This window comes from Salvelinus alpinus, chromosome 28 (genome assembly GCF_045679555.1).
Source record: "Salvelinus alpinus chromosome 28, SLU_Salpinus.1, whole genome shotgun sequence".
Lineage (NCBI taxonomy): Eukaryota > Metazoa > Chordata > Actinopteri > Salmoniformes > Salmonidae > Salvelinus > Salvelinus alpinus.
Window position 1 is genome coordinate 10739983 of NC_092113.1, and position 25912 is coordinate 10765894.

Below are 25912 nucleotides of genomic sequence, written 5' to 3' on the forward strand. Positions count from 1 at the left end.
ATACCATCAAAGTAATGTTTTGATGTTTTTTCGACAGAACATACACGACCAACAACACATCAGGGTTTTTAATAGCTTTGGACAACACTGGGGTTTAGATAAATCAACCGACTTGTGTAACAGGGTAGATTCTGTCCATTCCTCACTGGGCTCGAACCAGAAATCTCCTGTTCCCAACAATAACTCAGCACTCTAATCAACGTTACTTGTCATACCACAAAAGACTTGGCCTTTGCAGAGCAAGGGAAACAACTACTTCTTAGTCTCAGAGCTGGTGATGTCTCCGATTGGACGCTGCTACTGCACACACAGCTAACGTGCAAGCCATGACACATTATCTGCTACACTAGAATTTCTCATGATCTCTTTATGCTGCTTAGTGGTTATTTTCTACTCCAACTCCATGTGATATAAAATAAATGCAGGTATGGACTTTCAAAGGAGTACTTACACTGAGAACACTTGAAGGTCAAGTGAGAGTGTGGGGAAGCCATTTTAAAAAGACCACCGTCTAGTCCTTATTGAAAATCATTTATACAACTTTGGTCTGTGAGGCTTTTCAGAGATAAAATTGTCATGCTAATTCATTTTGATTGCTACATTGGAGTGGCTAAACAAAATGAATCACTGGGCCAGATGCGACCACTGAGGCGTAAAGGGGATATTTCATAGTGAATTAGCCTGATCGACTTGTGGCATGGATCTTTGTGCATTTCTGATCAAAGATTCACACATGGGAAATTGCGAACCATATTTTTTTGTAGCATTAATTTGGATGTTGAATAATTGCCCCATGAGAACTCCGAGAAGGCTGTAATGTTGAATTAACTTTCTCAGTGAAAAAAATATGAAATGATGCTGTAACAAGTATGGACACTCTACAAGTCGGAAGTTAACATACACTTAGGTTGGAGTCATTAAAACTTGTTTTTCAACCACTCCACAAATTTCTTGTTAACAAACTATAGTTTTGGCAAGTCGGTTAGAACATCTACTTTGTGCATGACACAAGTAATTCTTCCAACAATTGTTTACAGACAGATTATTTCACTTATAATTCACTGTATCACAATTCCAGTGGGTCAGAAGTTTACATACACTAAGTTGACTGTGCCTTTAAACAGATTGGAAAACTCCAGAAAATGATGTCATGGCTTTAGAAGCTTCATTTGAGTCAATTGGAGGTGTACCTGTGGATGTATTTCAAGGCCTACCTTCAAACTCAGTGCCTCTTTGCTTGACATCATGGGAAAATCAAAAGAAATCAGCCAAGACCTCAGACAAATAATTGTAGACCTCCACAAGTCTGGTTCATCCTTGGGAGCAATTTCCAAACGCCTGAAGGTACGCAAGTATTAACACCATGGGACCACGCAGCCGTCATACCGCTGAAGAAGAAGACGCATTCTGTCTCCTAGAGAAGAACGTACTTTGGTGCAAAAAGTGCAAATCAATCCCAGAACAGCAAAGGACCTTGTGAAGATGCTGGAGGAAACAGGTACAAAAGTATCTATATCCACAGTAAAACGTGTCCTATATCGACATAACCTGAAAGGCCGCTCAGCAAGGAAGAAGCCACTGCTCCAAAACTGCCATAAAAAAGCCAGACTACGGATTGCAACTGCACATGGGGACAAAGATCGTGCTTTTTGGAAAAATGTCCTCTGGTCTGATGAAACAAAAATAGAACTGTTTGGCAATAATAACCATCGTTATGTTTGGAGGAGAAAGGGGGAGGCTTGCAAGCCGAAGAACACCATCCCAACCATGAAGCACGGGGGTGGCAGCATCATGTTGGAGGGGTGCTTTGCTGCAGGAGGGACTGGTGCACTTCACAAAATAGATGGCATCATGATGTGGATATATTGAAGCAACATCTCAAGACATCAGTCAGGAAGTTAAAGCTTGGTCGCAAATGGGTCTTCCAAATGGACAATGACCCCAAGCATACTTCCAAAGTTGTGGCAAATTGGCTTAAGGACAACAAAGTCAAGGTATTGGAGTGGCCATCACAAAGCCCTGACCTCAATCCTATAGAAAATGTGTGGGCAGAACTGAAAAAGTGTGTGCGAGCAAGGAGGCTGTAACGTCCTGACCAGAGTTCTTATGTGTTTTGCTTGTTTAGTGTTGGTCAGGACGTGAGCTGGGTGGGAATTCTATGTTGTGTGTCTAGTTTGTCTGTTTCTGTGTCCAGCCTAATATGGTTCTCAATCAGAGGCAGCTGTCAATCGTTGTCCCTGATTGAGAATCATATATAGGAGGCTTGTTTTGTGTTGGGATTTTGTGGGTGATTGTTTCCTGTCTCTGTGTTTTGTCTGCACCAGATAGGGCTGTCTCGGTTTCCACATTTGTTATTTTGTTATTTGTATTAGTGTTACCGTTTATTCGTCTAATTAAACATGTTGAACACTAGCCGCGCTGCATTTTGGTCCTCTCCTTCACCTATGGAAGAAAACCGTGACAGAGGCCTACAAACCTGACTCAGTTACACCAGCTCTGTCAGGAGGAATGGGCCAAAATTCACACAACTTATTTTGTGGAAGGCTACCCAAAATGTTTGACCCAAGTTAAACAATTTAAAGGCAATGCTACCAAATACTAATTGAGTGTATGTAAACTTCTGACCCATTGGGAATGTGATGAAAGAAATAAAAGCTGAAATAAATAATTTTCTCTGCTATTTTTCTGACATTTCACATTCTTAAAATAAACTGGTGATCCTAACTGAATTTTTGCAAAGGGAATTTTTACTAGGATTAAATGTCAGGAATTGTGAAAAACTGAGTTTAAATATATTTGGCTAAAGTGTATGTAAACTTCCGACTTCAACTGTATATCTCTCTCTGACACTTAAGCCTACCTCAGGGAGGAAATATTCCAAGGAAAAATATAATCATGATCTAAAAAGTCTAGCTCTGATTTCTTCAACTAGTCATTTTGCACCTGCACTTTTTGTTTCTTGATAATGTATTGATCTGAATAGTTTTCTCTCTATAAGGTGATAAAAATATATTATTACGAGTTGGAGACATAACATTCAAATTCATTCAATTGCACAGCCTTTTGTTGCATTATAAGAAATAAATCAAAGTTGAGAAGAAAAATAATGTTTTTGTCATCCCAATATAATCTTCATTCTACCACAAGTAGGGGAAAACCCCATTCCAAACCATATTGTCCTGGCCATCTAACACATAACCACCATTAGAACCACTTAGAGACCAATGACTGTGTCATACATCTCCAGACCAATTAGCAGACAGCTCTGTCATAAAGTCCTCAATGGTGCATAGGGAGCAGTGTTCTGCTGGATGAGACAAGAACAGCTTTCCAGTGAGCCATCTGGACAGAGCCCACCCTGGGGACAGAGGGCAACGCATTTTGGATCTCTCCTTCTACTTCTTTTTCTCTCTCGTCCGTCCGTCCGTCCGTCCCCCCACCGCTCTCGCTCTCTCTCTCTTTCTCTGTCCCTCTCTCTGGTAGGCTGCATCACATAACACTCACCATGTGAGACAGAGAAAAAGCCTATCTGGGAAGCATCTCCCACTCACTGGCAACAAGTCGTTGACAGTATCTGTTTGATGTTTTATCCCCCATGTCTATCTCTCTTTATCACTCTCCATCTCTCTGTCACTCTCTCTCCCTCTCGGTCAGTTGTGGGGCTGTTGGGGCCCTTAGGGTATTGATATGAGCGGTGGGAGACTTGTGATTCGCAGACAGGCTCCCGCCTCGGTATTCAGTGAGCCTCAACCCCCCCCCTCCCCTCCACACTCTTTAAGCACTCCTGACACCCTCAATCTGTCACAGTTGAAACCCAAGGGACCTGTGCCTCAAAATGGGACGGCTTGGACAATGCATGGAGCTGAGAGTTGAGCTAATCGAGATTGGCATGACAAATCTCCTGGAATGCCGACTTTGTTTACTTTTCAGACATTTTACAGCGGAGAATATCTATTTTGTTTGGGTTTTGAAGCACTGAAAGAAAGTTTGTCCCAGAGGGAAGCATGTGATGTGTTCAATCACCCATATGATGTTAGTGAACAGAAAGAGATAAAGGGAGATGGAAAGGAGAGACAGTGTTTTGGCTCTTCTGGTATTTGTGTTGCATACTACTTACAGCTATCACATAAGCTTACACCAGAAATTAGCTCATATGGACAAGTGAACATTGCAGACTATGTTTAGCCAAAAAGAACAAGAGATCAACCTCAATTACATTCCTATTCATTGCAATTTACTCTCTGAACCTAATTGTCAACACAGTTAGAGGGTACTTCCTGTCACCTGGTTTTAAGCAGCAGCCTATCACAATAGTTTAGTCGATCTGTGAGAGAGAGATTGACAGATTTCAGATGGATAGACACACAGGTGAACAACCATCATTAATTGACCCAAGAGTTAAATGGTGCCACTCAACCTTTAAAATCCAATACAAAAGTCAATAGTCACACAGTGATTTAGACATCATCACTTCCATACTCCATAACCAGGTCAAAAGTCAGTGCGGTCCTATGGGCCACAGGGCCAGTATAGGAATGTCTAGTCCTTGACCCCAAAAAACACTTGCAATACAGATTTTCCATTGAGCATGCTTTTTAGCAGCCCTTCGAAGAGGTGGCATTGGAGAGTACTACAGAATGTGTGCATTAAATGCAACGTCTTCTAGGTCACTGTTGTTTCGCTTATAATACATTTAATTTGTTATATATTATCTTTATTTTTAACATGTGTCCTTTTCTTTAGCATAGGTCTATTAGCCGGGTCTCTTTGAAAATCAGGCCACTTTCAGATAGGAACTTTGTGGTTTTACACGAAAGACTCTTATGTACCTCGCAGGGGTGCAACTTTCACTGTGGATGAGGGGGTTCATTGTCACGTGTGCTCCCTGTGCTCCCTCTCTGGCCTTTAGGTCACCAGGCTGCTCGTTATGGCGCACACCTGTCACCATCGTTACACGCAACAGCGCATTATGACACTCACCTGGACACCATCACCTCCTTGATTACCTGCCCTTTATATGTCACTCCCTTCGGTTTCTTCCCCTGTAGTCACTGTTTCTGTTTCATGTCTGTGCGTTCGTGTTTCTTGTTTTGTATTATGTTTTCATTTATTTATTAAATGATTCAATCTCCCTGAACTTGCTTCCTGACTCCCAGCGCACAAGCATCATGGAGTGTTATTTTGTTGTTGTTGTTTTTGTTTTGGAGGTGTTGTCAGGTCCGGGTGTCAAAACCGGAGCTACCTGGGAGGCCTCAGCCGGTTTGTCGGATTCCCATGCCTCGGTGGGTTCGACGGGTTCCCCTGCCTCAGCTGGCTTGATGGGTTTCCATACCTCAGCGGGATCGATAGGCTCCCATGCCTCAGCTGGCTCGATAAGCTCCCATGCCTCAGCTGGCTCGATAGGCTCCCATGCCTCAGCTGGGTGAACAGGTTCCCGTGCCTTGAGCGAGGCATCTGGGGAGGTCTCAGCCGGCTCATCAGGCTCTCACGCCTCATCCGGTCCATCATGTTTCTGCGCCTCAGCGGAGGCGACAGGTCTTCTCCGGATCCCCGGGATCGTCCCTGTGGTTGGCGTCCTACAGCTGGAGCCGAATGCACTGGGGAGGGGGTACTGTCACGTATGCTCTCTCTCCGGCGCTCTAGGTTGCCATGCTCCCACGCCTCAGCTGGATCGACAGGTTTCCCGCTCCTCAGCAGAGGTGACCGGTCCGCTCCTGATCCCCGGGATCGTCATTTTGGCCGACGTCCTGCGGCTGGACTCGTGTGTTGCCTCTCCGGCCTCTAGGTCACCAGGCTGCTTGTTGAACAGAGGCAGCTGCTGTCAGTGTGTTGCGCTATTTCTTTGAGTTGTAAAAGCAAGCAGAAACTGGCTACTCTTTAGTTGACTGATGTAGCTGGCAAGGTAACTGCTGTTTAACTTAAGAGAAAAAAAACTAAACTACTGTACTGTTTATTCCCAGTGCTGAGCTATTAGCTAGTGCAACTGACATGTAACGTTAGCTAATGTTTTATCCCCTCTCGACTGAGGTGAATGAATTAGCTAGCTAGAAGCTAACGTACCACAGCCAGTTCAAATCTAACCTCTAGCCATCTGTCAGATAGGTGGCTTTTATTACTATCTAACAGCTGTTGGTATGGACATTTTTTGTAGCCTTTGTTTTGTACTGTTTCAACGTAAGTAAATTAACTTGGCTAGCTTTCGCCAGGTGATGTACCGTTAGTGTCACGCCTGCCCCCGCTCCCCCTCTCTGGCGCTCGAGGGCGCCAGGCTGCCCATCATTACTCACACCTGTCACTGTCATTACGTGCATTAGCGCGTCATTGGACTCACCTGGACTCCTTCACTTTGTTGATTGCCCACTCTATATCTGTCTGTTCCTCAGTTTGATCCCCGTGTCAGCATTATTGTCCTTATGTTTCCCCTGTCCAGATGCTGTCCTTGTTTGTTTCATGTAGGTTATTTATAAAATGTTCACTCCCTGTACTTGCTTCTTGTTTCCCAGCATCTGTCCTTATAGTTAGAGAGAGAGCTGGCTAAAAGTTGGCTAACGTTAGCTTTATTTTTGCCTCACACTAGACCTGAATCAAAAGATGAATCCAGCGGCCAAAGGATTGAGGAACAATATTCTGATGTTTTTTAGTGCAATGTGAGTTTTTATTAGTCAGTATAGCAATATAACGTTATTGATCTGTCAATTTCCCTAGCTAATTTCCTACTTTTCACACAAACACAGTAATAAACAGCTCAACAGGCGTCACTGTCATTGTAGAAAAGGCCCATGGAGTTGGTGGAAGAATTCTTTAATTCATGGCCACTTGCTCAGCTGGGCCAGGGGCACTTTAATTAGGTCAGGTGGAAATGGACAGACAGATCTCAACTTCATAAAAGTAGGAATTTGCCATCGCCCGATCTCGCTGCGTTCTCTTCCTTAACTCCGTCTAATCCGGAAGTTCTGTGTTTCCATGAATCCACCACAGACTACTCAGTAAATATACCACTTTATGGTTAATGGAATTCCTGCCTCAGTCTCATCCATTCCTCTGTCACCTGACCTGTGACCATCTGTTCACCTTTACTGTCAGTCATCCTACCTATCCAGCTACCCACACAGATTCCACTAATCTTTGAATGGTCCTTCGAGCCAGATGATGACTGAACCAAAGACAGGTGAAAAGGAAATGGAGGAGAAGGAACAATTGTCTCAACTGGAAGGAAGAAGAGAGGAGGAGAGAGCAGCTGAGGGAAAGGTCTTGGAACAAAGAAAAGATCCAGGAGCTAAGCCTAAAGCAACAAAGAAGGCTTCATCCTCAATCACCAGCAGCACCAGAAGAACCAGGCAAGCACCTGGTTATCTTAAGGATTATGTGGTCGAGTTACCCACATCAAAGTGCAAGCCCACCAGAGCTCAAAGTGGTGATGGACCAACTGTACGTTTCAGCCATCAACCATCCCCTCTGAGCCAAGGACCGGAAACTGCTTTGGGACGGGAAAGTAGTCTACAGGAAGAACCCATGGAGGAGGTGACTCCCACGGCAGGCTCCGCTCACCCCTTAACTAATGGGAAATTGTCGAGGCACTCTAGACAGAGTGAGAGTTCGACCAGTGGATACCCCTTTGGAAGTGGCTATGACAGCCATCATTCACTATCCCTCAGCGATTCACAGACCGCTGTCCTACGAGAGAGGATGAAACGACTAGAATTGGAGGAAATTGAGCGTCAGATTGAGGAGGAACGACAGGCTGACGAATGATGTCACCTATTGGATGTGCAGGCCCGTAGAGCTCTACAGGAATGGGAATTCATTGCCAAGGACCTGGCACAGCAGCGATGGCACTGTCAAGCAAGAAGGGAACTGAAGGAGGCACGGATGGTCTCATACTTCCTGGAGAGGAACGAACAGGGAGTTGACCTGACCACCCCTCCACATGGACCTGACCTGTCTGCCTTTCTTTCTCAATCTGCCCCTCTGGTACAGCATGGCACACAGTCCCCGGAGGCTCCGAGGTCAACAGCCAACACGGAGCATGGGGGACAGGCCACTCCGCCAACGCCCTCTATGCCAGTGACACAAGTTAGCATTCCTCCTTCATCTAGACAAAGCATCACTCCTTCGCCTTTCCGCAAATTACCAACCACAGCAAATCGTTCCTCTTGTTCAGGGCCTGAGCCAGGCCAGTCATCAAACATCAGGTGGGAGGGCTCTCACCCAATTCCGGCTGCCACCAATGGAGGGTCTGGGACAGTAAGGGACAAGCCCAATGAGGCCACAGTGAGCTCATCAGCAGTCTCGGGTTTATCCTTCGCGCAACCAGAAGAGGGAGCCAACATTATGAAACTGCTAGTAGCCTCAGCCTATGTAATTCCCAGACCCAAACTGCCATACTTTGAGAGCGAAAAGGAGAGTGAATTTGTCCTTTTGGAAATGGCATTGGAGAGCCTACTGGGTATTCACAGTCATCTGTCAGAACGCTACAAGTACCAAGTACTGATGGATCACTTGCGGTTTCCCAGTGCATACAAGCTGGCCCAATCCTTTATGCACTCCGCAACACCATACACTGCCACTCTCCAGGCCCTGAAAGCGAGATATGGTGAGCCACGCCAGCTAGTCCAGAATGAACTAATCAACATCCTGAACACGTCTCCAATTAAAATGGGAGATCATGCTGCCTTCCAAGAGTTCTCCCTGGCTGTCCAATCCCTGGCTGTCCGTTGAAGGAGAAGACGGGAACGAGCTGAAATGTGGCTCCCACGTGGACAGGCTTCTTAGCAAGCTTCCAGCGTACCTCAGAGACAGTTTCATTGAACATTGTTTGAACAAGAGCATCCTGAAAGAGGGCTCGAGAAGCACCTATGCTCTCAGAGACCTGGCCGCATGGTTGCAGGTGAAGGCGAGGGCGAAGTGCATCGCTCACCAGGCCACAATCTCAGCCATAGCTTCCAGGGGAAGGAAGGAGTTTGAATGCCAGGAGGGACAGAAAAGGACAAGAGCCCACTCTAGGACTGAGATGGAGCTGCATACCGGATACCCTGGGGTACAAGCACTGCTCAGCCCTGAGTACCAAAACCCCCACTCTGCGCACCATCTATCGGACCCTGGCCAATCAATACGACCCCCTTGGGTATATCCTGCCATACACAACCCGGGCCAAAGTCTTAGTCCAGGACCTGTGGCAGACCAAGAGGGACTGGGATGAACTGATCCAACCGGCTGACCAAGTAGAACGATGAATCTGTTGGGAAACAGTTATCGGAGCTCTCTGAAGTCCAAATGTCAAGATGTTATGTACCACCCTGTGCTGATCAACTGGGATCATGCCTGGAACGGCCTGTGTTCTGTGACGCTTCTGAGCGAGCTTTTGGTGCGGTTTCCTATCTAAGAGTGGAGGATAAGGCAGGCCACACCCATGTCTCCTTTGTCATGGCCAGGTCCAGGGTCGCACCCAAGAAGCAGTTGTCAATGCCTAGGCTGGAACTCAGTGCTGCCCTTTCCGGAGCCCAGTTGGCCTCTGCCTTGTGAGCCGAGCTCACCTTGTCAATTCAAAGGGTCATCTACTGGAGTGTTTCGACCACTGTATTGACCTGGCTCAAGTCGGAGTCCTGTAGGTATAAGGTGTTCGTATGAACTCGCATTGTGGAAATCCAAGACCTAACAGAAGTCCAGGACTGGAGGTATGTTGACAGCGTAAACAATCCTGCTGATGACATTACTCGTGTTAAAACCCTTAAGGAACTGGCTCAACACCACCGCTGGAGCTTGGGATCACCATTCTTGTCCCAACCAGAGAACGAGTGGCCGACAACCCCCGGGCGTGTGGCCCCTCCGCAACCAACTGAAGCTCATGAGTTAAGGAAGTCCGCACAATGTTACAGCATCTCTACGGAACCAACAACAGCTCTCCCTGACCTAGCACAATTCAAAACACTGCCGGATCTGATCGCTGCCACAAACCAGACCTCAGATGTGGTGGCTTCTATACCCACCTCCCTCGCGGCAGAGACACTACTCCTCCAGCATGCACAAGCAGTTAGCTGCCCTGAGGAGCTAAAAGCTCTGAAAGCCGGTAGGGAAGTGGCTAAGGACAGCCGTTTTCTCTCTCTTGCCCCAGAACATGACCAAATCCTCGGAGTGATCAGAGTCGGAGGGAGGCTGTGCCAAGCAGAAGTCTTGGATCCTGATGCTATCCACCCAATTATTCTTGACTCCAGACACCCTATTACCAGCTTCCTCATCAAGAGTTATGATGAGAGGCTTCTCCCCCCAGGGCCAGAGATAGTATATGGGGAGATGAGGCGGAAGTACTGGATACTTGGAGGACGAGGAGCCATTTGTAAGCACCAATACACCTGCGTGGAATGTCAGAGATGGCGGGCCGGAGCCACTGTGCCCAAAATATGCAGATTTACCCCCTGCTCGTTTGCGCCTCCTCAAACCACCCTTCTGGTCAACAGGAGTAGATTGCTTTGGCCCCTTGACGATCAAACTAGGTCGTCGAGTGGTAAAGCTCTGGGGCATTCTATTCAAGTGTTTAACAACTAGATGTGTTCACCTGGACCTACTGGAGAGTTTGGATACTGAAGCCTTCCTCATGGCCCTGCAGCGGTTTATCTCCCAATGGGGGAAACCCTACGAGATCCTGGCTGACAGGGGCACAAACTTCAAGGCAGGAGAAGCCAGGTTGGAGGAAGCCTTCCAAGCCATGGAACCCAGCCTCCAGGATCAGCTGATGGGCCAACAAATCTCATTCAAATTTAACCCTCCAGGAGCTCCTCATTTTGGAGGAACATGGGAGCGAGAGATCAAATCTGTAAAGACGGCCTTACGAGTCGTCCTGGGGTACCAAACTGTCACTGAAACTGTCTTGCGGACTGTCCTGATAGAGGTGGAAGGGATACTGAACTCAAAACCTTTGGGATATCTCTCTGCAGACATCGCTGACCCCGATCCGGTTACACTGAATATGCTCTTGATGGGACGCCGAGATGCGTCATGTCAAGTCATGTATGCTGATACCAACCTCATTGGCAGACGCCGGTGGCGACACAGCCAGATCTTGGCCGACCATTTCTGGGCCCGATTCATTCGGGATTACTTACCAAGCCTACAGCACAGAGAGAAATGGCGGAGAGAAATGGTCAGCCTGGAAACTGGCCAAGTCGTAATGATGGTGGACCCTCAGCTGCCTCGAGCCACCTGGCCGGTGGGCCGTATCACTAAGACCATGCCTGGGACCGATGGTCGTGTTAGATCAGTGGAGATCCAGGTAAAGAACCGGACATATATCCGGCCAGTCACCCGACTAATTGATTTGATAATTCCTCTCCCTGAGATGACAGAGGACGAGGAGCGATGAGCCTTTTTGAGGAGTGTGGAATTTAACACATTTCTGGGGTGGCTGTAGAAAAGGCCCATGGAGTTGGTGGAAGAATCCTTTAATTCATGGCCACTTGCTCAGCTGGGCCAGGGGCACTTTAATTAGGTCAGGTGGAAATGTCAGACAGATCTCAACTCCATAAAAGTAGGAATTTGCCATCGCCCGATCTCGCTGCTTTCTCTTCCTTAACTCCGTCTAATCCAGAAGTTCTGTGTTTCCATGAATCCACCACAGACTACTCAGTAAATATGCCACTTTATGGTTAAAGGAATTCCTGCCTCAGTCTCATCCATTCCTCTGTCACCTGACCTGTGACCACCTGTTCACCTTCACTGTCAGTCATCCTACCTGTCCAGCTACCCACACAGATTCCACTAATCTTTCAGTCATGGTGCAGTCGGTACACAACACTATGCTCATCATGCCTTAGCAGGATCAGATGGTGACAGGTGTCCCAGCAGGGTCAGAGGGAAGACCAGTCTACGGAGCTCAGGTGAATTTTGCGTTATATTAGTAATATCAGTGAATGATACAAAGTTCAATCTTGAGTTGATGGGTAGACCTACAGTAGCTTCAGGACAGCAGCTTAAGCTTAAAGTTACAGTCTGGGATCTGGGAATAATGGTCATTTCAATGGTTGAACCATTGATTGTATTCTTGGATAACATAATGTATATCTGTACACCAAGGTATTACTTTGTCATGCCTCATCTTAAAAGGATCAGATGGTGACAGGGGTGTCAGAAGGGTCAGGCAGCCAGGGAAGACCAGTCTGTGACAGAGCTGAGGGGAATTTTTGCAGATACAATACTTTATTATCTCTGTGCAGCAAACAATGGACAAGCCAGATGCTTCAAATATTGAAAACATTTTAAGGCAGTCTGACAGACTTCTATAGTTGATTTCCAAACTGTATCAATGGTTGATTGATACCGATGACACAATACATGTAAAACAAAAATGTGAGGAGGACCTCGTAGAAGCTATTTTATGATGCTGATGAGTGGATACAGATGTGTTTGAATGCCCAGTCATGTTCATATAACCTCAGACATAAATTACTACAGTTTAAGATCATCCAGAGAACGTAGTATACGCCAGTGAAACTGAATTACATGCACTCAGAAATGTAATTCCCCTGCTGGAGGTGTAAAACACAAAAGGGGACATATTTGCATGTGTTATGTTCTTGTGAAGGCTGGCTGAATTCTGTCAAAGAGTATGTTCTTTTATCTCAGCATGTCTACAGATTATCTCCTCTCCCTGTTTTTGTTGCTTGGAAATGTTGATACTAGAGACTGTTATCAGAAGAAACTGTGTAACCTAACATTTATAGTGGCTAAGAAATGCATTGCCATTCAATTGGAAGGTTGTTAATCCTCCCACAATGTCATAATGGATGGCAGAAATGTCAAGTTATGTATCACTAGATTTGATTTATTACACGATTAAAGGTTTACTGTGCAACTTTCATAAGTTCTGGATGCCTTTTATGGAATACAGTATGACAAAAGGAGTCTGTATTTAAAACATTCCCACGTCAGGGGAGATACATGAATAGGCAGCGGCGCAGCCATGGGTCTGGGAGGGCATAGGCCCACCAATTTGGGAGCCAGGCCCACCCACTGGGGATCCAGGCCCAGCCAATCAGAATACGTTTTTCCCCACAAAAGGGCTTTATTACAGACAGAAATACTCCTCAGCACTCCACCCTATGCTGTTTAATCAGCTTCTTGATATGCCACACCTGTCAGGTGGATGGATTATCTTGACAAAGGATAAAATGCTCACTAACAGTGCACAACATTTGAGAGAGAGAAATAAGCTTTTTGTGCATGTGGAACATTTCTGGGATCTTTTATTTCAGCTCATCAAACATAGGACCAACACTTTACATGTTGCAGTTATATATGTTTTCGTGTTTGTGGAGGATTTGCTGTTTCTGTGTGTTAATGTATATTTGAGGTTTATGTATATTTTTTGGTTATTTAAAAAAAACTTTTGTTTCCAAACCTTTCCCTTGGGAAGGTGGGAAGGAAATTGTGTTTGGAGAGAGTTGAGTTATGTACTAGACTGGTGGGGGTCGGGTGTGCGGTCTGGCTGAAATTTGATATAGAGGATGTCTTAATAAAGACAATGAAAAGTCTTAGTATTTTTTTTACGAGTTGTTCATTTGTTAGGCTATTGGTTCGAGGTGCAACACAATATTGATTATTAATTATTTTTGGATCTAGTTTAGTCTTATCAGTCACTTAAACATATTGAATAATGAATTTCATGAAATCAATCTTGAATTTCTTACCTAGCTTGATGACTGTGGGCACGCGGGAAATGTAGAAATGCGGGAAATGAACTTTAGATTGCCAAAAAAAAGTCCTCCCCCAGACCCCTCGCCAGGTTATGTACACCCCACTTTCTTAAACCCGGATTGTCCACTTGTTTTGGTCTAAAACGGGATGTACCAATACAGGATTGCCCCTTTCAGGCTCCCAAACGCAACCAATACAAGAGAATCAGCCAACGGGTTGAATGAGCACATCATGGCACACTGTCAACATCCAAATATTACAGCTTGAATCCCCACTGGGGTGGGGATCCTTATGGCATGAGACCAATTAGGAGACACTTTATGAGGAACTGGGATTGCAATGGCATGTATACCAACAGAACTGGAATGGCAGAAGCATGCATACCAACAGAACTGGGATGGCATGGTGAGTAACTTACAAACAGAAACAGCTCATATGGTTTTAAAATTATTGAAATGACTGGTGTGGGATTTTAGACCAGTGCTTTTGGTTGAGAACATTTTTGAATACCATTCTCATATCATTAAATTGTGTGTGTGTGTGGTCATGTTTTTGAATCCACACCTAAGTACTCTGTGTGTGTCATGCCCAAAAGGACAGCGATGCTGCAGTACACAGGCTAAATTCAGCCCAGCCTCTCCTTGACTCACTAAGTGAGGGGAGTGGAGGATGTTGTGCTCTGCATAAACGCTTGCAGCTAAACAGACTTTATAGAGACCCATAAAAAAATACCATTAAAATTCACAACCCAGGGAGCGTCGCCTGACCCCTTGAGAATGATAAATTAGCCGTGTTGCTTGTGCAAAACGACCATTTTACACCGCTATCTTCTTTCTATTCTTCCCAGTCTCACTGCACACGGAAAAGGCCCCTATACACACTATACTCCAGCATTTTGGATTTGAGGCGACAGCACAGAATGTCACCTTTAATGTCACGTTTCACTGTTTAGAAATTAAAGTACTTTATGTGTCTAGTCCCCCCATTTGAGTTTTTATTTACATTTACATTTAAGTCATTTAGCAGACGCTCTTATCCAGAGCGACTTACAAATATTTTATTTAGATGATCTAAAACACAAACCAAAACAAACTGCAAATGCATCCAACAAGTTTATAGAGTCAGAAGCTTGATGTGGTCATTGTGTGCTAGGAATATGTGACCAAATATATTACTTTTGTCTACTTACACTATAAGTGAATTTGTTTTGTCCAACAGGAATTGAATTGTGAATTGAATGGTGAAAAATTTATTTTTGGAGTCACCTTTATTGTAGATAAGAATAGAAGATGTTTCTGAACTCATCTGCTCTGTCTACCCTACCTGAACTCACCTGCTCTGTCTACCCTACCTGAACTCACCTGCTCTGTCTACCCTACCTGAACTCACCTGCTCTGTCTACCCTACCTGAACTCACCTGCTCTGTCTACCCTACCTGAACTCACCTGCTCTGTCTAGGCCTACCTGAACTCACCTGCTCTGTCTAGGCCTACCTGAACTCTCCTGCTCTGTCTAGGCCTACCTGAACTCACCTGCTCTGTCTACCCTACCTGAACTCACCTGCTCTGTCTACCCTACCTGAACTCACCTGCTCTGTCTAGGCCTACCTGAACTCACCTGCTCTGTCTAGGCCTACCTGAACTCACCTGCTCTGTCTAGGCCTACCTGAACTCACCTGCTCTGTCTAGGCCTACCTGAACTCACCTGCTCTGTCTAGGCCTACCTGAACTCACCTGCTCTGTCTAGCCCTACCTGAACTCACCTGCTCTGTCTAGGCCTACCTGAACTCACCTGCTCTGTCTAGGCCTACCTGAACTCACCTGCTCTGTCTAGCCCTACCTGAACTCACCTGCTCTGTCTAGGCCTACCTGAACTCACCTGCTCTGTCTAGACTGCCTAAATAATTACTGTTATTTTCATGTTCTCTTGCATAATTCAACAAGTGTGTCAATAGCAGGATACTGTTGGATTAAAACATCAACACGCTTGGCTCTAGATTACACCTATCCAAACATACTTCACATTGTTTGCGAGATCAAACATGATCACTATAATCTGAGTGTTCATTTTCGAAAATTGCTTTCATTTCAGCGCTTCTAATTTGTAAACATTTCAAGTGTAGCAAAAACTTTTTTCAATTCCACCAAAAAATGAACAACCACCAAAATAAAGTTATTTCTTCTCTTTCTTGCAATGTAAGTGTAGAGACGGTTAATTAAATGCCCGACGAAGCTTTAGTGTTCTTATCGAGTCAACGGAAAGACAATTCCATTGCGCCCATTTCAGCTATTACCAGAGTGTGTTTGACAGGTCATTACAAATGTTTCCGCGGTCGTAATGTTAACGGGACAAAAACAGGCACACGAGTATGAAGAGTTGCAGGAATGAAATCAAAACAATCAATCAAGCGAGATTGAAGTGACGTGGATGTTGCACCCCTCATAGGAAAAGGAGGTACCTCAGAGAAAAGTGAAACAAAATACTTTGTTCTCTAACTTTGATTGCTACCATATCTTCTCTTCAAGACTACATAGAATGGGGATCTTCCACTAGATTCAGCAGAGGGCTGACTTGTTCTTGAGTGATGGTCAGGGGGCTGGAACATAATTACAAATAATTTGTAGACTGCAAACTGACTGCAAGAAGTCTAAATAGATAGTATTTGACTGAAACATAATAAATTCAAATCTTGCTTATATTTGTATATGATCACATACATCACTCTGTAACGCTCATTAAACTTTTGGGGCCAAATAAAATCATAGAACTTTCATTGTGTCATGCATCTGATGTGGATTCAGAGATTCATCCATGGAATCAGATCAAATCAAGGGGACATTTTATTTGTGTTGGTTAAAAAAAAACTAAGACAAAATAGTGAAAGAAAGGACATGGGTACAGCTGGGAGTAATTAAAGTTAAGTGTAATTAGATGAAAATGCTCTCTTCACACACCAATCAAGCACACACAAATGGACACAGTGAACATGTGCGCGCACACCCACACCTGCGCTCATAGACATGCACACACACATACACGCAAGCACACACACACACTCATGCACACCTACACACATATATGCACACACACTTAAAGGCAATTACATTAGCCCCAGGGATGGAAGGCCCTTTTCATCCCCATGTCACTCAAAGGAGCATCCAGTATATTAACATACAGTAAATTAACATACAGAAAATTAACATACAGTAAGTATATCTTTCTGGTGAAAAATAATAACTCAATTTCAGTGATATACAATGTCCTTATGGTCTCATTCATTCTGTGACACTCACTCTCTCTCGTAATCTCGTAAACATAAATTAAGTTGGGAATATCCATGGGACATTATACAGTGAATGTATACATTACACACAATATAAACAGCAGCACTTTGCAAGTAGCATACCTCCATACATCTATTTCATATAAAAAGATAAGCAATTTAAAACATAACTTTGAAATAATGAATCAGTACTACACATTGACTATTATTACTGCTTTTAACTTATGTGACATAGATCTTTCAATATAAATACACTTTTTGTATTAAAAACATATGACTCCTCTGTATGATGCTTTAAAGCTGAAATCCGCATAAGGTGAAACAGCGCCATCTCGACACAGAGCTTTTGTTATCGTTTTTTGTTTTGTTGGTGAAACGGAGGAGCTGAGCATCTGGCATTGTGGTAAAAGAAGATTGCAGTAAATACTCTGCTGTTCTATCGGGCGTGCAATGATGTGCAGTGATGTCCGAGGGAAAAAACAGTGCTCATTGTTTGAAGTAACTTTCTTTAATTAACGCAAACGGACCAGGCAGCTCCACCAAGTACGGATTCCAGCTTTAAATCAATGAGCATCCCCTAAAACATGATTATACCAGTTTGCAAGATAGTGAGCTTCAGGTACAGTTCTGACAGAAGTACAGTACTGGATGTGTCAAACTTAAGAACAAGATTGTGTCAACTATTTCCCATTTCACAGTGTATATCAGGAGGCACAGACACCCAGATGCACACACACACACACACACACACAAAATAATTAGAACACAGGATAAAGAGCCAGGCAGGTGTAGTCTGTCAGTAAGTGTGTAAGTGTCTCATAAAGATCTCCTATAGTAGAGTGATGTCACGTGGGTGGTTTCTCCACAGACAGTATTAGGGAATCCTTACTTGCAACGGTCCCATCAGTCGTAGGCACCAGATAAACAAAGCTTTGTCAATGTCAAGTTAGATAGTCACTGACAATCCATCCAAAAGTTTCTCCTCCAGAAGTGTAAATGTATATCATATATTTGATCCTTCTTTCACTGTAGAGATTGACGACAAGAGAAGAGCATGATACTCACATGGGATTTCCTCCTTTTCTCTATATATTTTCATCCCAAAACCTCTTGGAACCGAATCCCTCAGATAGCCAAGACAGATGGTGGTGTTTCTTAGAGGATGGAGAAATATGGCTAAAGACTGGCACCTATTGGCATCATATCCTGGTTTCACTAACCTCCTGTGTCCACCAAACCTATCATGGCTCTTCAATAGGACAAACCAACGCCTTCACCAAACAGACTATTTACGTGAGTGAAAAGACCCTGAATGGTTCTCGTATCAGTACTCATAAAATAACTGTAGACTAGTTTAAACCAAGTTACCAAAAATTCCTTCACATTGTGTTCCATAGGGGTAGGTGGCGAAATGGTTTCCTTACACATGTTTAGACTCCCAGTCCTCTCCTGCTTGCCGTGCTGAAACAACACAGGTTATATACAGTAGGATTTGTCATTCAGTTTGTGATATGGTTCCAATAACGATGCTGTGGTGAGTTGCTTTCATGGGCAGGTACGGACTTTTGGACCAATGAGGGAGCAGAGGAGTGTCACTGTCACATAGTAGGGCTCCTCTGATTGGTGGTGTGGGGGAGGGGGGGGTAGTAGTGGTTTGAGCACAAAATTGGCGAATGGACACAAACTGTGCTTGCCTGGTCATTGGCCTCTGTTCCCCTTCTGCCATGACTGGCAATAAACCTGGGATGGGGGTAGGGGGGTTAGAGAGAGAGAGAGGAAGGGGGGTAAAAATGGAGTTGAGTAAACAAGGCACTCATGGTTGTTCCCTGTCATTTCAGGATTACTTTGAATCTTGAGCGCACTATGGACTTCATAATAAGGAAGATGCACATATAAACACTCATATTAATACAAGTGGTGTATAATGAAGGCTAGCAGAGTTTATGTAGAATAACTTTGAACAGGTCTCTCTATTAAAATAGACTTTACCTCAACGAGAATAACCTGTCAAAATAAAGGTTAAATCAAATATCTTGTTTTAGTCATCCATATCTATTTTTGTATGCTAAAATAATTACATTGAGTTCAAACCATATACAGTTGAAGTCGGAAGTTTACATACACTTAGGTTGGAGTCATTAAAACTTGTTTTTCAACCACTCCACAAATTTCTTTGTTAACAAACTATAGTTTTGGAAGTCGTTTAGGACATCTACTTTGTGCATGACAAGTCATTTTTCCAACAATTGTTTACAGACAGATTATTTCACTGTATCACAATTCCAGTGGGTCAGAAGTTTACATACAGTTAGTTGACTGTGCCTTTAAACAGCTTGGAAAATTCCAGAAAATGATGTCATGGCTTTAAAAGCTTCTGATAGGCTAATTGACATCATTTGAGTCAATTGAAGGTGTACCTGTGGATGTATTTCATGGCTTTAAAAGCCATGAAGCCAAAATTGTAGACCTCCACAAGTCTGGTTCATCCTTGGGAGCAATTTCCAAATGCCTGAAGGTACCACGTTCATCTGTACAAACAATAGTATGCAAGTATAAACACCATGGCATCAAGCAGCCGTCATACCGCTCAGGAAGGAGACGCGTTCTGTCTCCTAGAGATGAACGTACTTTGGTGCGAAAAGTGCCAATCAATCCCAGAACAACAGCAAAGGACCTAGTGAATATGCTGGAGGAAACAAGTACAAAAGTATCTATATCCACAGTAAAACGAGTCCTATATCGACATAACCTGAAAGGCCGCTCAGCAAGGAAGAAGCCACTGCTCCAAAACTACCATAAAAAAGCCAGACTACGGTTTGCAACTGCACATGGGGACAAAGATCGTACCTTTTGGAGAAATGTCCTCTGGTCTGATGAAACAAAAATAGAACTGTTTGGCCATAATGACCATCGTTATGTTTGGAGGAAAAAAGGGGAGGCTTGCAAGCCGTAGAACATCATCCCAACCGTGAAGCACGGGGGTGACAGCATCATGTTGGAGGGGTGCTTTGCTGCAGGAGGGACTCGTGCACTTCACAAAATAGATGGCATCATGAGGCAGGAAAATTATGTGGATATATTGAAGCAACATCTCAAGACATCAGTCAGGAAGTTAAAGCTTGGTCGCAAATGGGTCTTCCAAATGGACAATGACACCAAGCATACTTCCAAAGTTGTGGCAAAAAGGACAACAAAGTCAAGGCAGAACTGAAAAAGCTTGTGCGAGCAAGGTCTACAAACCTGACTCCGTTACACCAGCTCTGTCAGGAGGAATGGGCCAAAATTCACCCAACTTATTGTGGGAAGCTTGTGGAAGGCTACCCGAAACATTTGACTCAAGTTAACCAATTTAAAGGCAATGCTACCAAATTGAGTGTATGTAAACGTCTGACCCACTGGGAATGTGATTAAAGAAATACAAGCTGAAATAAATCATTCTCTCTACTATTATTCTGACATTTCACATTCTTAAAATAAAGTGGTGATCCTAACTGACAGGGAATTTTTACTAGGATTAAATGTCAGGAATTGTGAAAAACTGAGTTTAAATATATTTGGCTAAGGTGTATGTAAACCTCCGTCTTCAATTGTAAATATGCCATACATTTAAATGTACAATTCCACGTAATAAATTATCTGTCGTGTCTGCCCACTCATATGTCTGTCTGTCTGTTTGGTTTGTATTTCTGGTATATCTGCATGGTCTGTCTCTCTGTCCGTCCGTCTGTTGTGTCTGTCTGTCGTGTCTGTCTGTCCGAGTGCCAATTCACCGTGGCAATGGTAAACTTTTACACCCTAGATTGTCCATATGAATCTTTAATATGAGTCTGCAAAGAATTTCATGAATTTAAAGCCACCCGGAAAATTAATATTTATGATGCTCCCAATTCTCATTCTCTCCCTGTCTCTGGTAATTGTCTGTGATTCATTTTGTTTTCTCTGTGGAAGAAGGTAAATCCATCTTAGAATATAGACTGTGACACATAGGCATGGAGATTCGGCAATATCACCCACTTTTCTGACCATTGTCTTTTTCTAGGCTGGTATTCACACAACCCTGCACTATGGACAAACAACATTGTTATTGTTACACATAAAAGGTATTTTCATGGAATAAATTAACAAAATAAGCAATCGGATAAATTGCAGTAGCCAATGTTTACCGTGAAACAAAACAAGAGTTCAGATACAATATGTTTCTGCGGTGGGGTGCTTGTTATGGGGTGCTTGTTATGGGGTGCTTGTTATGGGGTGCTTGTTTGACTTAATACGGCTCTTTAGTTTTCTTTCCTTCTCAGTCCAAAAATAACTAAATCTCTCAACTCCACCTTGTATTTCCCTAGTCCTCTTAAACAACGCAGCCATTTGAAGTAACATCATCCTTTGAAGTAGCCTCTTTGGGCTTTGTTAATTTGTAACCCTCTGCATTAGGTTACTTTGTACCACTATAGCTCCCTTTGATCTTTCTTTTGGTCTTTTTTTTTTGTTGCATCAAAGCCATTTTCTCACAGGAAAATGCAGCCACCAATTGTGTATTTTCTATGTAAAAGAGAAAAATGTAAACCATGAGTAGGTGGGAGTTGTCCTTTACTATAAGCAACATGGGAGTTTTACCTTTTGAACTCCAGTGATTAGTTAGTATTGGGAGACGGTAACAGTCTCAGATGTGCAATTCTGCTCGCCCCACAGACTAGACAGCTGGCAGTGCAAAACAGAAACAACATACACTTTGAGAAAATGGATGGATCCAGACTCACCTACCCACTGAGTTCTTAACTCCTTACGATGGCTCCTTAGGCAAGGGCTAGAAAGAAGATAACAGAAAAGAAGAGGTTGAAAGGCAAAGAAACATCAGGACAGACAGCTCTCCTTTATCAAAGTATAAACTATCATGCTTTTCTTGCCAGTAAAATGGCCGGGAGCATACAACATGTCCATTTTGAAGCAAAGATGGCAAGACTAAATTATATCTGAGGCTAGATGACAGAAACTTAAGAACTTATCAAACGTTGTACTTCTTCTGACCTTTAAACTATACACTACCAGGAAGTACTAGCAGGTAAGGTAGGTCCATATGGGTCTCTGAGCCATGGGTTCCTGGGGAACGTCCTTCCAGTGTCATAATAGAACAATTACAATATACTGTATGTCCAGTGAAAATCTATACTATAAGTCTATATTATAAATCTGTAGCAAAACAAAAAGAATCATATATATATATAAAAATACAATCATACAACTACGAAAAACAATCTATATCTAGAAAACGATATGCTTGCTGCAGGTTGTTTAATAGTAAAAGATCACTTTTTCTTTCCATTTTACTCTAGTATTTTTGTGTGTCTCATTCATTCCCCACAGCTAGAAAGCACTTGCTGTTGTTTCCTTCCTATTTTCGAAGAAACTCGCGACAGCATCTAAACTGGTAGAGGGGCCGGGGGGGTGAGATACTTCTGAGGAGCTAATGGCTAAGCTGAGCATAATCAGGAAGCTAATGGGCTGTGCAGCCAGTCGAGGCCGTGGTGCAGTGGGCAGTGGTAAATGCCCCCCCCCGCAAGGTCCGAGCAAGGTCACCCCCCATGTCTCTGTGGGGCACCCTGCGGGGGGTGTGCTACGCCAGTTGCCATGGCATTCCCCGGAGCCTCTCTGCTCTACTGTTCTGAGCTCCTGCAGCAACAACGGGTACAGCTGGTATTCCACTGCCCACCCGTCTGTCGGCTGGTTGGTCGGCCATGTCTCTCTGTCTGTCAATGTTCTCTGTCGTGTCTGTCCACCTGCATGTCTGTCTTGTCAGTCTAGTCTGTCCGTCCGTCCGGCTGGCGTGTCTGTCGTCTGTTGTGTCTGTCCGGGTGCCCTACCTATGTTATCAGAGAAACTCTCCTCCGAGTGGTGCTGATCCATCGCACCTTTCTGACAATGTCATCTAAATGCTAAATACTTCTACTGCATCTTTGAATCCAAACAAAAAAAGGGGCGAGAGGGGAAAAGAGCTTATAGTATCTATTGAGCACAAAGTTTCTTGATTTTATTTATTTTTCTTCAGTTGAAGGCTGAATGCCTAGAACATTCTCTACTGGTGGTGTGTGAGAAGAATTCCAAGACCTTGCTATCTATTATAAAAGTACAAGAATCGAGGAGAAAGCGAAGTATTGATATACCTGACTTTGGCACTTTTCCATAATTTGCTGTGAAAGAAGCAACCCCCCCCCCCCCCCCCCCCCCCGCGTCCAAAAGGCGAATCATGATTGCCCTGCTACTTCAACAATAGAGTGGCCTTCTCTTGCTGCCGCTCTTAGAAATCGATTGTGGGGATACTAACTCAGGCTAAAGTGCTGAAGTGGCAGTGGTGCTAGCTTGGCACTACTAACTGCTCACACTAATTAAAAGGCTAGTTGGGCCCAGAAGAGGAGGAGGTGTGGGAGAGACAGTGGATGGCACTACCGCCAGCCAAACAAACAGGTTAGCAATGGCTACTGTTCACAGGACAAGAAACCCATGGATATCACAGACAAAGTCCTCTCCTTAGGCTACAAAGAGATACAAAGAAAGATTGGGAGAGGGACAGACAAAGATAAAGATACAACAAATGTACTAATGAGTTTTTTCACTAATTAGCTATGATTTTGTTTTATTTAACGGCATAAACCCCTGAGCTCCAGGGGCTGTATGTGTCAAGCGTCCAAGAAAGGGCTGATCCATGTCATCTTATTCATTATGATCTAAAAAATAAAACTGATCCTAGATCTGTACTCATACACTGAGACACTTTGTGAATATAGGCCATTAGCTGTATCCATGGCTCAGCTGTTGTTGAAAAAGTATACTGATGCTAGCACTCTCTGGGGAGTTGGATCACAGAAATACATTTTAAAAAATCAGAACCTTAAAAAAACGGCTTCACTGTGCCGCTAACAGCTTTGCTTCTTCAACTGTCCCCTTACCAGGCTCGACCCAATGATCCTCTGATCGCTAACACACGTGACCACCCACTTGACAATTTACAAAATAATCTGATTCAGCACCATTGGTGACATTTCAAGCTCTGGGGTGATTTTATCTGGTACGATCTCACTCCGTTACATCTACAAATACTGCTACATAAAATTCAGTATTACTATCTGTTTACTCAAGTTAGATTTCTGTTCATCAACTACAGCTCAGCCTTCAACACCATAGTGCCCTCCAATCTCATCATTAAGCTCTGGCCCTGGGTCTGAACCACTCCCTGTGCAACTGGGTCCTGGACTTCCTGACAGGCCGACCCCAAGTGGTGAAGGTAGTCAACAACACCTCAACACGGGGTCCCCACAAGGGTGCGTGCTCAGCCCCCTCCTGCACTCCTTGTTTACCCATGACTGCGTGGCTACGCACGTCTCCAACTCGACACAATAGTGGAAGGCCTGATTACCAACAAAGACGAGACAGCCGACAGCGCCTCAACGTCAACAAAATAAAGGAGCTGATCGAGAACTACAGGAGACAGCAGAGAAAGCACACCCCCATCCACATCGACGGGGCCGTAGTGGAGAAGGTCAAAGGTTTGTGATTAAACAGCTTCACCACCAGCTGTCTCCACCCAGTATCCTGACCTGAACCTCAAAACCTGTTACTTGACGGCTACCACCCAGTACTCTACACTGCACCTTAGAGACTGCTGCCCAATGTACATTGAGTCATTCAACACTGGTCACTTTAATAATGTTTACATACTGTTTTACCAACTTTATATCTACACTGAACAAAAATATAAACACAACATCTAAAGTGTTGGTCTCATGTTTCATGAGCTGAAATAAAATATCCCAGACATTTTTCATACACACGAAAAGCTTATTTCTCTCAAATTTTGTGCACAAATTAGTTTACATCCTTGCTAGTGAGCATTTCTCCTTTGCCAAGATAATCCATCCACCTGACAGGTCTGGCTGGAATATCAAGAAGATGATTAAACAGCATGATCATTACACAGGTGCACCTTGTGCTGGGGACAATGAAAGGCCACTCTAAAATGGGCAGTTTTGTCACACATGGTTTGAGGGAGCGTGTAATTGGCATCCTGCAGGAATGTCCACCAGAGCTGTACCATAAGCTGGCCTCCAAGGTCGTTTTAGAGTATTTGGCAGTACGTCCAACCGCAGACCACGTGTATGGCGTTGTGTGGGCGAGCAGTTTGCTGATGTCAACGTTGTGAACATAGTGCCCCATGGTGGCGGTGGGGATATGGTATGGGCAGGCATAAGCAACGGACAACAAACAATTGCATTTTATCGATGGCAATTTGAATGCACAGAGATCCTCATACTCATTGTCGTACCATTCCTACGCAGCCATCACCTCCTGTTTCAGCATAACGCACAGCCCCATGTCGCAAGGAACTGTACACAATTCCTGCAATCTAAAAATGTCCCACTTCTTCCATGGCATGCATATTCGCAGACATGTCACCCATTGAGCATGTTTGGGATGCTCTGGATCGATGTGTACAAAAGCGTGTTTCAGTTCCCACCATTATCCAGCAACTTTGCACAGCCATCGAAGAGGAGTGGGACAACATTCCACCGGCCACAATCAACAGCCTGATGCGAAGGATATGTGTCACGCTGCATGAGGCAAATGGTGGTCACACCCGATATTGACTGGTTTTCTGCTCGACACCCCTACCTTAAAAAAAAGTCTGACCAACAGATGCATGCATGTATTGCCAGTCATGTGAAATCCATAGATTAGGGCCTAATTCATTTATTTCAATTGACTGATTTCCTATGAACTGTAACTCAGTAAAATCGTAGAAATTGTTGCGTTCATATTTTTGTTCACTATACAGTATTCTAGTCATGGCTCATCCTATATAACTAGTGCTATACACACACCTTTTCTGTTCACATACTGCCCATAAACATCATTCACATATATGCAGTGCATTGGGAAAGTATTCATACCCAT

At 44.0% G+C, this 25912-nt stretch overlaps 1 protein-coding gene across 2 annotated transcripts in view; it reads right to left on the reverse strand.

Annotated features, from left to right (window-relative positions):
- Positions 1 to 16508: 16508 nt before the first annotated feature.
- Positions 16509 to 25912, reverse strand: part of tafa5l (TAFA chemokine like family member 5, like) — a 41840-nt gene continuing 32436 nt past the window's right edge. The window contains exons 4-5 of one of the 2 annotated variants that reach the window (XM_071371593.1): positions 21731 to 21773; positions 16509 to 18709 (exon numbers count right to left, since the gene is read on the reverse strand). In XM_071371593.1, coding sequence (XP_071227694.1) covers positions 21750 to 21773 — 24 coding nt within the window. In that variant the 3' untranslated portion in view covers positions 16509 to 18709; positions 21731 to 21749. Of the gene's footprint in view, positions 18710 to 21726; positions 21774 to 25912 lie in introns of both variants that reach the window. The other variant, XM_071371591.1, reaches the window with a different exon arrangement.